The sequence below is a fragment of the Falco peregrinus genome, chromosome 4 (assembly GCF_023634155.1).
Source record: "Falco peregrinus isolate bFalPer1 chromosome 4, bFalPer1.pri, whole genome shotgun sequence".
In the NCBI taxonomy this organism is placed as follows: domain Eukaryota; kingdom Metazoa; phylum Chordata; class Aves; order Falconiformes; family Falconidae; genus Falco; species Falco peregrinus.
Window position 1 is genome coordinate 45,027,686 of NC_073724.1, and position 16,939 is coordinate 45,044,624.

The window sequence follows — 16,939 nt, forward strand, 5'->3', positions numbered from 1 at the left end:
CACAGTAAGAATTCAGACTTTCAGTTGAGGTCATTACTTGGTGTCCTATGGATTTTTTTTTCCCTTCCATTATCCTAAGGCAGTTCTTTATGTGTCCCTTACAACTTACCCGTAATAATACCGTTTGCTTCCACCCTGATGTCAGTTCCTGCAATATACTATTGTCTAGACCTTTCATATTTTCTCATCCTTGCCATATTTCCACTATCCTCCCATCATGAAAGCACCAGAACCTTTTCATGTCCTTGTGGTCTTCCTATACTCGATTCCAATTCCTCCCCACACCACCTAAGCCTGCTGGACCTGCCAACCTGGCAAGAATCACCACTTACTCCAACTGATTTGTAACTTCCAACATGCTACTGACCAGACAGTACCACTTGCAGCTGCCACACAGCTCAAATAGTTTGGGTAAGAGCTGAACTTGCCACATCTTTCCTCCAGTGAAGACATCGTATTTGAACATTTCTCCTCCACTCTGCCACCAATTTCACAAAACTAGAAGACCTTTATGCATCGTTACACTTGTGTTAGGACTGAATGAGACCAGTTACAAGGTCTGAAGATAGTACAGGAGATCTGACAGAAGTGTAAGCAGTTAAGCATTATGTCCTTAAAAATCAGGCTACAGCATATTTAACCATGTTTTTCCTGAAGTCTACATTTTACAGTACATAGTATATTGCAATACCTGCAATGACTTATTCAGCAGCATCACATATCTGAAAGCCTATGTGAGGGTGAACTGTCCTCATGCCCTACAGACAATTTATTTTTTACATTAATATACTGAATGCTTCAATTAAGTCTTGTTGCAAAAGTATGTTCCAAAGCAACTGTTCCTATACTTATAAATTCCAGTGAAGTGTCTAGAGATATCAGTTTTCTATGTTCAGTTTTTGCACAGCATGCAGTACAAGGTATTCATTCAAAATGTTATGTTTGGGATTTTTGATCTTTACTGATGCTGTCATGTTCATTTAATAGTGTTAAATAAAAGGAGACCTATTCAAATAGACCCTAATAGATTTGGAAAAGAGCTTGAAACAAGCCTAAAACAAGCATGAATTCACCTTCCTAAGCAAAGGCAGTATATATTATTTCTCCACTGTTGAAAATTATCAGAACTTTTTTTTTTCCCTTCTTTGTTTCAGCACTGCTTTCTATATAGTCACCCTGCCTTAAATCACAGAGGGAGATTACATGATGTTTTGGACCATTTCATTTTACCTGATGTTACAGACAGATTCTTGGAAGATTTAAAGTTCAAGAGCTTATTTGATGAAGCCTGTAGTGTCTTCATTTGCTACCTATTAATCTGAAACTGGTCACGTCTTTAATGTTCCTGAAACATCTTTCTGACTTAGTATGCTGTCAAGTTTAGTAAACACATTATTAATAAATTTAACTTAAAAATACCTTTAAAACTTTTACACTGAATACATAAAATGTATTCTGAAGATAATATCATTTTCTATAAAACAAACTGAAGTGTAACTGAATACTCATCAGATAATTTAATACCAAAGTATATTAACATTATTTCTAAGGGGTTTTTTCTAAACTACAAAAAGAAAAATTAGTAATCCAATATATACATGCAAATCAGAAAAGCACAGCTGTTAGTATATCCAATTCTACAAACTAAAGGATGCTTAAAACCAGTCTTATTTTCCTTAATCACTCTTTTTCATACTTTCCCATCTCTCTTTACAACATGCTGTTGTTTCCTTCCATCATCTTTTTTCCCAGCTCTCCACTCCAGAGGACTCACAGGATCTAATAAACTTTTCACACAAGTTGACTTAATTTCATCATTATTATAAAGTTCAAGTAGCACTATAATAATAAGTCACCGGAATAGCATTCCAACCTACAGGAACCATCAAAATTATAAGCTTTAAAATATTTTCACAGCTACAAACGGGCAAGTCTTAACATTTACACAAATCTTATCTTAGTTTTGTTAAACAAAATTTTGAGCTTTCTAAACATACATGATCAAAACATAATGGTTAAGCTAGCCATAAAACTACTGTATGATGCTGGTTTACATCACATATGCCTGCTTTTATCCATGATGGTTCTGAGATAATTTACGATGTATTCAAAGTAGTGAAAGAGATGTTAACTACTACAGACCACAGCTTCTGTGGAAAAGGCTGTCCGTGGCAACTTCTTCAGGTGTCCATATAATTAACTGGAAAAAGAAAATTCTACAAAAGATCTCAATGCTACTAAGTAGTTAAGTCTGTTATCCCAAATGATTTTATACATTATTCTTCTGGATCTGGTCCAGTTGCAAAGCAAATTGAAAAATTTGCACTAAATAATACTAATAAAAGTTGTATTATTAATTTCTTTAGCACCAGAATTATCCTACATTATATAGCAAGATCTAAAATATTCACAACTGGATTAAGTAAAAACAGAGTAACTATTAAAATACCTATATAGTACTTCATCTCAGTGTCATGTTTGTTCATAAGCTCGAGCAGTCGCACTTCAATCTGGGCTTGGTTTAAGAAAGCCTTCTTGTTTTTTATTATTTTGATAGCCACCCACTCCTGTTCCACTCGATCATAAGCCTTTACAACCTGAAAAAGTCAAATACATCAGTAAAATCTCTCAGGTTTTCAAAATACAGCTAAACTCAACTTTCTAAACTTTCTTCACTTTCTGAATTCACACATAACATTTTTTGAACTTTTGTTAAATTTCTTTTCTCAAATTTCTTCTCTCACTTGATACTACAATAAAGCCACAATTGATCATGTGATGTTTATTGCAGTGAAGTCACAAAATAGAACTGAGGCTCCAACTGAGGCTTCACTAAGGCAAGCACTATATCCAAATGCAATTATCAAATCACCAAAGACAATACTGTAAAAAGACTGGCAAAATCTGAGAAAAAATAACAATAACAACAAAGGAAATCCTCCTTCCCTCCATCCTCCTTCCAGCCTTTTTCTCAAGAGTTGGCTAGAACAGTCTATGAAGAGCTATGAACAGTCAAAAATGTTACTAAGTAACATTTGTAATAGGTAATACCTAGCACTAAACTTGTCTTAATTTAAAAAACCAAGCCAAACAGCTAAGAATGTGAACTGATAGCAAAAGGCTGAGGATTTTCTCATTGCAAAATGCTTCACCAGGTCTACATACTTAAGTATATTCAAATTTAATCTGTAGTAACAAGAAACAGCACAAAATACCAGTGCCTAGAGCAGGCACTCAGTATAATAGGATTAAAGAAAAAGTTTGATTTCAAAATGAAACAGGAATACCACTCCAAATGAAATGCATGATTCACATGAAATACGGGTTGCTCACACATTACCTGTCCAAAGGAGCCTTTGCCTATTAAAGAGTCAATTTCATAACGATCCATCCACTTCTCCCCATTTTTTACAATATAGTCATAGTTGTCATCATCATAGCCATCATTGTAAACTTTTCTCTCCTTTTTATGACTGGAATCATCTCCTTGGCCCTGCTGATGCCGCCGTTTTTTTTTTGCATAGTAAACCTAAACATGAAAGGTACACCGCTTCAGAGTGCTTTTTAGAACAACAGTTCAATATGGAATAGAATCAACTTTTTATAATCATCGTATCTAATCCTGTGTTTTAAAATGCAATTTCTACTACTGGAAAAACAAAAAATCCTCTCCTGCTCACTCCATCTGAAGTCATGTCATTATACCAAAGCAAAGTCTTGATAAATAAAGATATACCACAGTACACTATACACACAGCAAAATTAAAAATGGTAAGTAGCCTGGAAACCAAGAGTTATCAGTTGCTTTTCCACAATACTGAAAAAGAAGAATTCCAAGTTAGGCAGTCAGTAATCACTGCAGAAATCAAATTTGCTACAATTGCCAAAGAGCTAGAAACAAACTGTCTTCCCATATTAGCCATATAATTTTTATATTTTACATTTGCCAATAATATTTCATTAAATATTTAGGGAAAACACTTTACAATTTTCCTTAAAAGCCCTTAGACACATTCATAAAGGCTTATAGCATGAGCTAAAAGACTGCATTTGTGCCACTCGTATTTCCTTACTATGCAAAAGAGAAGCTTAACATTTGTTTATAAAACAACAGAAAATAAAATCCAGGATAAAAAAAGTCTGCTGGACAGAAAGCAGGACCACGACATCAATGATCTCAAATGAGATGTGAACAACAGAAAGAAAGCATGATTTTTCTAATATCTTCACAAGATTATTAATAGAAAACATACTTAATAATGTATTGCAAACAAAAAACTTCACACCAATACACACTACAAAGATAAATGGAGCCATTACCTCATTAATATGCTTGTATGTTTTGATCAAATCCACGGAGAGTTTCCTCAATGGAGCAGTGGCTGGATCACGGAACGTTTGGGGCATCCGCCTCTGTAATATTACCATATCATAACTTAGAAAAAAAGCTAGGACTTTAATGATATAATTACTAGATCAAATCATGATATTACTCACAGAAATGAGTAATTTCATTGCATTATTTTTTTTCTTTAAACAGACATTTAAAAAATAAAAATAAATACAGGAATCAAAATAAATTAACAGCTTAGTTAAGTCATTTTAAAATAATTAATTAGAAAAAAATCCCAAGATTCCTACCTCTCCTCCCATTATGCCTAACAGGCTTAATCCCAATAAACAGTTTTCCCCTCAGTTAAAAATAAGCTCCTTTGACAACAGAGATTCTTGCTGACATTACTCCCCTACCTCATGACTGATACATGAACTGTAACCACATTTAATGTATGGCTGCATTAGAACTACAAATGGAAGTTAACAGTAATAATTACTGCAGAACTGCGGCTGTTTCCACATTTAAACTGCATTAAAACCCAAATAAAAAGACTTTCAGGTCTATCTTACTTTGCAATATCCAGGCCTAAATCTAAATCCTAAAGACAATCTAAAGAAATATAAAGCACGTACACGAACACCACACCTACTTTCAAAGTTTTAAAACAACATCCCTGAAAATGTAGTTATGTTCCTCATTTGCGTTTCCTAAAATTGACTACGTTTAGAACAAAATGATCTTCAACAGTAGGCCATTTTTTTACTGGTTTCCTGAAGAAACAAGACTTACGTGTGATAAAATTACTTGTGTGCCTCTTAATTTGCACACATACACCATATAAAGAATGGATCTACCAATCAACTTCTATTCCTCCTTAAGATTTGTTTGAAATCTTAGAAGATAAAGCTCCTGTTTTCAGGAGTGGCAAGCTGGAGGTGAGCAGTATCCCCAGTAAAGAGAAGGCAGAAAGGTCACAAACCATTTTGTTTGGCTAAAGCTGACTACCTGCTCAGCAGACACTTAACAGCACAACTCTACCACCAGACAGTCTGGCAACTTCTCTGTCTCACCCAGTGCCAGCATCATATGGGGAGCTAGGAGAGAGAGCGGTGAGGCTTGTGGGACTGGTCCCCTAGCCTGCCTGCCTCTACTCCCTGCCTTCCCAGTGACAGAAAACTGCAGGACAAGTTTTGGAGAAAAGCTTGGTTCTATTTCCTTACTCATTATTAAGAGGGTCAGTGCCACCATTATTAAGAGGGACCAAGTGCCACCACACTCAGCCTTACAACTTTATCTCATCTCATGCCATCAAATACACTCATGTTCATAACCCTCTTCACTTCCAAGAGCTTAATCTCATCTGCTGCCTCCTATTACAGCTAAACTGATATGCAGTCTCCTGCAGAGCTGAGGAAAGAGCGTAAGCTGTCAACAAAAATAATTAAACTGATTTTTGTATCAGTATTGCTGAACTAATAAACAAACTGGAAAAGCATAACTGTCCCTGTATCTTTTATGGTATTACTTAATACATATAATGGCGGCTGTGCAAATAGCTCATTTTTTTTGCTCAATGACCAAATAAATAAATATATATTTTTTAAAAAAATCACACTGAAGTGATCCAAAGAAGCTCTCGCAGTCAGAAGAGAAAGAGTCTGTGCTTCTGAAATTGCACCTGAACTCAGGTACGCAAGCAACCATACTAAAAAGCTAAGCTCACACTCTCCTCTGGTGGATGCGCAGACTGCGGGGGTGGAAAAACAAAAGTGTGAGCAAGAGAGAAAGCAAGACAGAGCATGGACAAACCAGAGAGTTCTGGATGAGGAGCGGGGCAGGAAAGGAAGGCTCCTGAGAAATGGCAACAGAAAGCTTTGATGCACACCAGCCCAAATATGCCCACGTAACATTTTTATACCCCTGCGAGACTGTGGATTTGAGGTCTTTTTGATTAGGGAATGTTTCTCAAGAGATGATGTGATACAATTAAACTTCCCTCAGGGAATTTTAACCCAAGTCGTGTCCGGTTTGTTACATTCAATCTGCTTTTGGATATGCCCACTACTGTCAATTTCCCCTTAGCAAGTTTACCAAATTAATCCCTTAATTCTTTTTAATTACAAGCACGACCATTTTGTAAACATCAGGAAAGTCTGTTTTAAAGTTTCTTAAACAAACTGTTTGAGATTTACAAAACATTTTTGTTTCTTCCTTTCATCTGTCAAACAAATGCAAACCATTAAACAGATCACACCTAAATATGACGTCTTTTGGTCATCTCCCAGCACTTTTGGTCATCTCCAAATCACAATTGTCACTGTTACGGGCTTTTCAGATGCAAGTATTTCCTTTACATTTCTTAATCTGACGTAAAGAGATTATTGGAACACATGAACACTATTTTGCTGGTAAAAGAAACCATGCTGTGGTGCACGAATAGTGGCAGGGACCAGTCTCTGTCCTAGGCTGACATAACCACCACAGGGTCTCCATTACACAAGTTAGAAGTTTTGAGGAAAGAGTCATAGTGTGGAAGAACTCCACAGTTCAGATCAACTGTTCAGACATTAAGGTTGCTCCAATTTGGAAAGGGAATTTGTAGAACAGTATTCATATTTATTTTCTAATTTATAAGCCAAATTTGCTTGCTTACTGAAAAAAAAAAAATAATCTAATTTCAACTCTGAAATAAACAGCTTAGGAAAAAAAAGTATTTTGCTGCTGTTCCCTAATCATAAATAATTACAATCCTGCAGATTAACCCATGTTGCTTCCTGCCAGTACCTTATTTGAAAATTGTGCTTTTAGTTGTGCATTCAGGCAGCCACACATGTCTGAGGGCACATTTTAAACCTGTATGAACTTTTTAACAGGTACTTTTTGCTATCCTGGGTTAATAAAGTGTTAGGTGACAGAAGATAAAGAATCGACCTTTTCTCCTTCCCCCTGTTATATTGCAAAATTTGTAACATTCTCTGCTTTTTCCAAGATCCTTTTGGAGACTCTTGTTCCCTTCTTCCTGATGATGGAGGACTATGGAACAAAGTGGTCATTATCCATTTTAATACACTAACACTCACAAATTCTTTATCATTGGGGTAGTACTGATTTCCCTCTTAGCTTCAAATGCTCAACACAAAAGAAAAAAACAAAAGGACAGGAAAAGAAAGATCCTATTGCACAAGCTTCAGTCTCTATCTGGTGGCCAGACAGCAACACTGCAACCTCAGATCTTCCTAAAGATAGAACACAAATCAAAATATATGCTTGTATTTAAACACTGAGAGACAAGAAACTACTTTCGTTACAATTATTTAAGTCAGTAAATACCCATCACATTCTGACTGGTCCACACTTAAGTCTCAATGGAAACAGTACAGCTACCTGCGATGGTACCATGATGAAAATTACAAGTAACAAACTGAAATTTTATTTCCTTACCTATTAATCAAACACACATGACACAGCAAAAGGCAAGCGATAGCACCACTTATGTGTACTTGACACATTTGAGACAAACCATGTTTTAAGGAAACTATGACTTTTAACTCAGGTACGTTATTTTAACTAGCAGAGTCTTTGAGGTTTAATGAATGAAGGAAGAAGCAACGTATTTCTCTCTCTTTGGACATACGCTTTGTTACCTAAAAAACAGATGGCACTGCTCCTCACTAAATGCATTTTATTTTGATTACAGGAAATTCTGAGCATTTTTTTTTTTTTCCTGTCAATAGAATGCTTTAATTCAGATTTTTTTAAAAAAAGAAAGATCCATTACCATCCACATTCATTAAAAGGGGAGAAAAAAAAGAGAAGTTCTGTTTGTGTACAGTACACATTCCATTTCACAAACAGAATAAATAACGAAGATTTTATACTATCAGGGCAACTTTTAGCAAGAATTCCCATTGTAAAGGCCTATATAATAGACTCTCATATTAACTGAATGGATTAGTCTAATCTCCTAACACAACTTGCTATTCAAAACCCTTCTTGCATCACAATAATATAGGATAGGAAGTCAATGCTAATAGTATATCGCGGTGGGCAGCCACGTAATAATAGACGGTGTCTCCAGAAGGTCAGCAAAACAGATGTCTAATTGCTATAACCACAGTCACACTTCCCCATAATATACAGCAAACTTCAAGTTTTTAGAAAAATTACCAAGGAGAAAAAAGCGTGTGTGTCAAAGAACAAAACAAGCTAAATCTAAGACTATTCTTCAAACTGATTGTACTCTGAGCCGGAACTGTATGCAGGTAGGGACAAAATTTCAGTCTAACTACTTTAATCACTGACTTGTGTTCTGTGAGTACTTCCCTCCTGTTCTGGCTTCCTTCCCCAAATAAATGAGGTTGTTGAATAAAAGTAATACTAAGAAACAGCTAAGTTTAAAGTTAAAACAGTTAAATAAAACCAGCAAGGAAAGAAGGGTCATCTGCCAAGATTTTACCTTGTCTGACTCAGCACAACAGTTTAACAAAAAAGAAAAAAGTGGGGAGCAGAGAGAGAAAGGGAGTGAAAAGCCCCACTCTGAAATTCTTGCTGCCAGAGTGTAAACTTATTTTTCTAAAAAAATGTCTGAGATAAATGGAAAGTGAGAGAAATGCTTCTACTGAAACAAACTGCATGCTCACATTCGTGACAGTCTGGTGAAGTCTGACCATCACTAGTACTAATACTGCTGATTAGGTAGCTGAAGTAACTGATAATTTGCTACTGCCTGCTAGAACACATTAACTTTGCAATTATCTAGTTGCAATCAATAAAATCTCTGGCCAACATCTGGTCAGTAAAACCTAGAATTCTGCTGGTGGTAAGTGATCTTAGATACACAGAGAGAGAAAGATGTTTAGATTGTCAGCCTGACCTTTGAATTCCAAGTGTTTTATGAAAGCTAAACTGTTGGAATCTGTTACCAAAATCTGCCCAGGAATCTCAACTCAACTTTGTTATCAAATAGATCAGTTTTCTGATCTTTTGTACTTAAACTGAAAAAAGTTTTGGGCGATCCCCGTATCTACGATGAAGACAAACATTAGCACAGCAGAAAAGAAACACTTGTCTGAAGTTGTGAAAACTTTTATCTTCTATTCACATCAGGCTGTGTTGAATCGGACAAAGAAGTATTACTGTTTGTTACTGCTGAAGGAGGAAAGTCCCACAGATCTCATCCTTTCTGTTTACTCTAGGTCACACGCTCTTACTGTTTTCCTGAAGCTGGTTCTGGCACTCAAGAGAGGTAAGACCACACAACCAAGAGCAGGACCCCCATCCTGCCAGCAGGCCTGGGCACTTGGTGAATCACAGATTTAAAGTAAACCATTATAATCCAGCAGGTTTGGGGAAACAAAAGCCTCAAACCTAACTACTGAAGAAAAAACAAGAAAAAAAAGAACAACAAAAAAAAAAAGACAGAGATGGAAGTTCTTAACTGTAATTTAAAACCTCATAAATAAGTGAAAAACAAAGCAACCTGGCTGGCTTTGAAGTATCTTCCTGTTATTTGCTCCTTGCCAATGATGAGATGAGTAGGTTTTGGTGACCATAGACATAAAGCAATAGGTGCAAGTGAAGCTTATGTAAATAATATTTTAAGGGTAACGCAGAATATAAATACACATAATTTATATAACTTTAATATAAATTGTCATTACTGTTTCCTAACCTTTAATCTGCAACTGTGAATGATTCATAAAAGACCAGAATATGGTCTGCAAGCCATTACAAATCAAAAAACAAGCAAGATAGAGCAGGAATAAAAACAATAAATTAACATTCAAGGCCTAGCTTCCCTATTATTTAGTTATGAATGAAAATCATTACAGGAACTTGAACGATACAATACTCCTCTAAAAACTGTCTTCAGCAAAAAGAAAGACAAGAAATAACCTGAAAAAAACATAATAAGGGAGATCATCTTTGCTATTTATCAAAATTACATCATTTACAGAAAATGCTGTTCTACATGCTAAAACTTAACAGCTACTCTTAGCAACTGAGAAGCAGTATCCTTACATATCTTGCTGCAACCTGAAGAAATTTATTTTCAGAGAAGAACTACATGCTACCTATTCTTTCTATAAAACTTTAGCATCCCAAAAGCTGACACTTCATCCTGGGTTTTAATTTTCAAGCAAGTCAATTTTGTCTGGATTTAGACAAAATACTCTGTGTCTACACAGCTCATCAAACGCGACAAGCAAGAAAGCAACCTTCATCACATTTGCATTCTCAATTCTTTCGGTGAAAGAGTCACTCAAAGATAGGCTAAGCTGCTCCGCAAATTATTTAACAGAAGCGAGTTTATCGAAACGATGGAATACTTCACAGGGAGAGAGGGCTGCCTTCCCAACCGCCAGGCGAGCTGGCGAGGCAGCGGGCGGCCAGGCGGGGAGGCAGGCGGTGCAGTGCAGCACTCTGCCCAGCAGATGGTGGCTGGAGCTCGGGAAAGGACAGGAATCTGCCCGGCGGTCCCGGCACAACCGCAGCCGCCCCGGACAGCCTCCCGCTCGGATGGCCCACCCGGCTCCCCCGCCGACACGGTCACGGAGCGCTCCCAGGAGCCAAGGGGCTGGCGACTCGCTATTAACCAACTGTGGGACGCTTGCACCCAAATGGGCGACTTTCAGGCTGTGGAAACCAGCAGCACCAAAGCTGACCCAATCGTCTAGACTGCTGACAGTCACTGCTGCCTTAGGAAATTCTGGGAAACTGAAGCTCAGAGACGTAACTTCTTGTCTGTTTGACTGGATGCAAGACGTTGCACTGAAAGGATCTACCCTTTGAGAATTACACCTCCTCTGTCTGCCAAAAGTCACCCTGCTCTTCCTCCTGTTTTTTTTTTTACGGCTGTATTAGATAAAACTACCAAGCAGGCCTTCTACCACAGACATTCAGCCAATATATTCCTTTTGCTGCCCACGGTAAAAACATGATCCTAACTGTATCTACTTGAAAACAGACATTTGTCACCTTACGTGACTGAAGAGAATTAGCCATTACTAAAAGGTTAGTCTGGTGTTAGAAGCTTTAGTAACAGCCAAGTACATAACAGAAAGAACTAGTTGTGGGATTCCAACAGAAGAATGAAACAACCGCGCAGGGACGGTTCAGAAAATGATCTCTGCAACTGTTTTACAGAATTGACATATACAGGACAGAACTGCTTTTATCAAGGTCAAAGAGAAACAAGTTGCAGCATATTCAAGGCCATACCTTGAATAAAACAGATTCCTGCAGAAATGTAATAAAGAAAGAAACTGTTAAGATGTATGTATCATTCAAACATTAAAACCTACATGGTATGCTATTACATCTGGAGCAAAAGGCAAGACGGCAGTCCTCAGCAATGGAGAAATATAAGACAGCAACACCTTCAACAATAGAGGGCCGTGGCATTTATAAGAAGAAAAAAAAAAGTAAGATTTTTATTTCAATCAAGATGAACTACAGCTGACAAAAGGCTATTGAAAGAGAAAGAACAAGAATTTTTTTTTGCAGAGACAAGATTTGATCTAGAACAGATGATCTGACTCACTAGCATAAAGATGTCAGCTGGATTTGCTTTTGCAGATAAGATTAACCAGAAGTGCAGTGCAAAGGCAAAATGCCACTGAGACTCCCCAATAGAGGCTCATATAGAACCTCCACATCAAACTGGAATCTGGTGAGGAGAACTCTTCCTGGGTCTTGTTGATGGGAGATGCACAAGAACTCAAAGGAGAAAAGAGTCATGAAAGGCAAGTAGTCACAAGACTTCAAAGAGTTGGCCACCATCAAAGCCAAAGGTGCTGAAAGCAGGTCACAAAGATAAAGGAGTAACAATTCTGAGCTGCTCAGGCAGAGGGCAGAGGACTGGAGACTTCAACAACTCAATTACAGTAAAATAGGAAGACAGAAGCCACAACGCAGAAAAAACCAAGATGGAATTGGAAAAATAAAAACACTGATTCTATAAAAGAGCGTTAGTGTTACGAAGACAGCTTGACTGCCATTATCAAGGTGGCCAGCTGATCACTTCTTCATATGGATAACTTCCTGAAGCCAAACACAGCTTTTTCCCTACATCTACATCCTCATTTCAATGGGCTGCATTCTTTGGTCAACAATTCTTGGCTATTCCCTGAAAACTATTCTTCAGCTTTCTGTTATTCAACTACCATTTTAAAGCCATTGTGACTACAAACAGCAACGGATGGCGATACATCCTGAAGTTCCTTGAATTTGCTGTTTGGTCTGAAAACATGAACAACTAAGCACTATGCACACTAAAGCTGACAAATGTGATGCCAGATGGCAGCACTTACATAAGGGGTACCTTGAAAGGTTTAAGGAATGCAGCAACTTTTCTTAATTGGCTGACTGATTCACTAACCTCATTGTGGAGGTTTTGGTGAACCTTTAACCGAAAAAGTCACATAAAATACCTTTGTAGGTTTCTCAAGCTAAATACTATTATATATGAACAGATTTACTGTTCCTACTGAGTGACTCTCATGAAAGTAAAAACATCCTTTGCCGGCTTCATTCACTTTGCCATTCTTCACAGAGCCCTAATCATTACAGATCTCCAAATCCTACTATCAAATATCCTGGCATTTAGTTTGACCATTCTCATCCTCTCTAATCCTTCCCTCTTTCTGCAGAAGTGTCTTCCTACAGAGCAATACCAACAAAGCATATCTTGACGGTACTGTAGATTTATCTACTGAAACCATCCTGAACATGAGAACAGACTTGAATCCAGTAGCAGCAAGAGACTTCACTCTCAAATCCTCTAAGTGAAACATGCCTCATCAGCCTGCACCAAATTCTGAAGCTCTGACTTACAGACTTCTACATGTGAAGCTTTGAAATCTATCTGCGTTCGCATCTCCACAACTGGACTGTGCCATAAGATTATCTCTTACACTGGACAATACTAGCTCTTGTTGCTAGCAACTTAGCACTATTAAGCTAGGAAACTCCAGCAGTTCTAGCAACTCAAAAGCCAGTACGGAAGAAACATTGATCTTTTCAGCTCAAAAGCATGCATATTCATCATAATCCCTGTGTTAATTTTACCTCCTTGCAATAGTAAGTCATAAATTAGTAGCAGTAAAACCCCAATGATAGCACAGCTTTAGATTTTGCTTTTAACAAAGCATATGTTCCTTAACTGTGTCTTTTGTGCAAACCTCTCTATTCCAAATACACTAACCAGTGACTCTGCATTAAAATGCTGTCCATTAAGAACAAGTAATAAAGCAATCATATTCTAACATCAAACAGCCCTAAAAAAAAAAAAAAAAAAAAAAAAGCTACTATTAAACTCTCTTTCCAACTCTCCACTTCAACAATCTTTCTCCCCTCTCATTTGAAAAACATTAGAAGTAGAATAATCACAATAAATATGTACCAGATGTTTAAAAACAACTTCCAGAAACTTAGCTGTCCACCCATCCTTGAAGAGTCAGGAGTTAATTAAAAAAAACAAAAAACCCCAGACCACAAAAACATATGCTCTGATCCTGTAATTTACAGGTGTGTCTATATATTTAGAGAAAGAATTATTACATCTAAAATTACTTTTTTTTTTTAATCACTTACCTGGTTTGTTAATGTTAAAGGTTGCTGAATCTGGTCAGCATATGATAAGGCAGAAACCTGTTGGTCATTTATGTTCTGCTGCCGACGATCACTATACTGCTGATGTGAATGGGACATCTGTCCAGCCATCTGAAGGCCAGCAGCATGGAATGAAAACGATGGTGCAAGCCGAACAGATGAAGGTTTGCATGCTGAAGTCTCTCCTCCTGCAAAGACAATGTGAGTTTTCAATGCAGTTAACGGCCTGAAAAATATTTACCTCAGTTAGCCCTCATCCTAGCCTACAGAGATTATAAACACTAATAGTTTCACCATTTCTAACATACACAGGATTTTTCATACACAATGAACGCAGAAATCATCCTTACACAAAGATTATCTAGCTGAAGTGCTTCCTCCCATTTCACTGTAACAAATTTTTCATTAATAGTTTATCCCTATTTACCTGTAACATCCCTTCTCTAACATCTCCACCTATGTGTCAATTCAATCAGAATCTGACAGGGATTCTTTGCAAAGATACGGATTTTGTGTATGGATTCCATGAAAGCCAGAAAAACATAAAAGTTCTGCCTTTTGAGGTTGCTCACAGCAACATTCTGGACTGACTGTACCAAAATAAACTAGAAGGAGAAGAAAAGCTACTGCCCAGCCTTAGCAGCTCATCTTCCCTGGCTCCAATGTTTATGCCTTCCTACAAACTGCTTAGCTCGCTAGCCTACATTTTTAACTTCCACCCTTCTTCCAACGCATGCTGTATTTCAGCCCAGCTTTCCAACTCCTACTGCTGAGTTTCATCAAGCTATAGGTAGCAAGCACTGTAACTTGAATTAATTCCTTTTTGGGAATATGAAATCAGACTGCAAGAAGCAACTGCACAGCAAGAGACAAACACAACACTTGGTGTCAAGTTGCAGGAGACTGGCAAAACATAAGGCCGAAGTACTAGATTCCGTAACATCCTGAAAAATGCCAGATTCCACAGGCACAGAATCTGCCTCTAACCGGGACAGATCCCACACCTCTCAACTCTTGTTTGACACATCAGGTGGCATTTAAGTGGCTCACAATCTACTTGCACCTTCACTGTCCTCTAACAGTAAACAGAGGACAGGTTAAAGTACAATTTGGCTTGCTTTGTTTGCTAATGAAGTTTTAGCATGCTCCACTTTTAACATTAGTCCTTTTTCTTTTTGCTGAATACGCCAGAGTGGGGAAATCCTCTAGATGGTTGCCATGTTGGTACAATGTAAGCAACACAGCAGGATGGGACAAGCAGCCAGGTGCACTGAAGCCAACACTGCCACTAAAGGAATACGTGTGGAATCAGAAGCTGAAATCTAGAAGCACAATTATTGGTGTAGATTAAATTTAGAAGCAAGACATGAAACAACCAAGCACCTAACCAGCAAGGGAAATCTCCATTTCTTTTACAATCAAAACCCTGCAAGAAAATCAGTGGAAAACAGTAGATGAACACCACACATCAATTTGACTTTCTTAAAAATGACTGACTGCTCAATTCGCCACCTATTCTAAGTTAAGAAAAAATAAAATATTGAAAATGACACTGCATCATTGACTCAGCACCTATCAGAGCAGCAGCAGAACTGCATGGGATGGAATCAAACACCATTTTACATTAAAATCATTTCAGAGAAGTATGTTAAATTAAAAGAGTTAAAAAAATCATATTCAACAGCTATAAATAAGGAAGCCTATACACAGTATAATCACTGTTACATTAAAAGGTGTGAAGTAGAATTGTACAGTGAAACATACACTGACAGACCACTGGTCTTTTTCTCCAGTGTCACAATTCAGTACTACTAAAAGACTTAACAGAACAAACTGCTCCAGAAAACGAATCGGTTGCCCACAAGCACCCACATATTTTCACAATGTTTTATTAAATCTTCAAAATTTTACTTTAAAACAAGAAAAGGAAAAAAAAACAACAAAAAAATAACAACAAACAAATAAAACCCCCCACCCCAGACCTTCATGAAGGAACTATGATAAATGAAAACCCCTTTTTTGTGTGCATTACAGTGCCTCTGGTAACACGATGAAGTATCAAGATGACCTTACAAACGGAAATAAAATAAAGAAATTCATGACATCAAACCATTATAAGCTAAAAGTCAACACTGCACAGAAAATTAACTCCTCTGTAAAACATCCATTAAAAATTGCTTTATGATTTTTAACAAATACAGATCACAGTAAGCTCCGAATCTGTCCTCCAACATTTAAAGACACAGTGAAATATCTGAGTGTAAACTTTTTACAATACTTCATCTTTTTCTCTTTTCAAGTAACAACTTATATTCACCTATGAATTGGACAACAGATTGTCATCTTCTTTTTTAAATTTAAAATTATGGATTATGAACTTCACAAGTTCATATTTAAATACAGAGGAAAACTATGTGCAAAGTTTCTAACGCATCAGCTGATCTCTCTCAAAGATAATCATGGTTCCTTTATATATTTATATATATATAAATTATATATATATAAAAAATATATAATATATAAAAATATATAAATAATTTATATATTAGACCATGTAAAAACAGTATAATTTTTTTTCCTTGCTACTATATATTCTTAATATTCAAACTTCATTTCTACTACAGAATCAGAGTTAATCTTCCATCTATACAACTTGATAAATTTAGTGTACATTTACTTTTCAAGATACACCAAACAGTGCCATAAGAATGGGTGGACAAATGTAAGACATTATCTGCTATGCCTACATTCTGTTCTTTTAATTCTGCTTAACCTGAAGAAAAATAATATCATTTAGCAACATCATGGTGACTGAATTAAAAGTCAAAACAATATTTAAATCAAATAGTCAAAAAATACCATTAATTCTAAATTATAGAGCCAATTACTTTAAAAGTTTTACCCCAGGCCACAGTTTCCCAATAGCATACTAGATATCTAGCACATCTGATAACAAAAACAAATTTTAATTTAAAAAAATTCTACACTTGC

At 36.8% G+C, this 16,939-nt stretch overlaps 1 protein-coding gene across 1 annotated transcript in view; it reads right to left on the reverse strand.

Moving 5' to 3' along the window:
* DYRK1A (dual specificity tyrosine phosphorylation regulated kinase 1A) overlaps positions 1 to 16,939 on the reverse strand; it is an 87,819-nt gene that overhangs the window by 9,687 nt on the left and 61,193 nt on the right. The window contains exons 3-6 of the mRNA XM_013299199.3: positions 13,931 to 14,136; positions 4,321 to 4,413; positions 3,341 to 3,529; positions 2,450 to 2,597 (exon numbers count right to left, since the gene is read on the reverse strand). Coding sequence (XP_013154653.1) covers positions 2,450 to 2,597; positions 3,341 to 3,529; positions 4,321 to 4,413; positions 13,931 to 14,136 — 636 coding nt within the window. The remainder of the gene's footprint in view (positions 1 to 2,449; positions 2,598 to 3,340; positions 3,530 to 4,320; positions 4,414 to 13,930; positions 14,137 to 16,939) is intronic.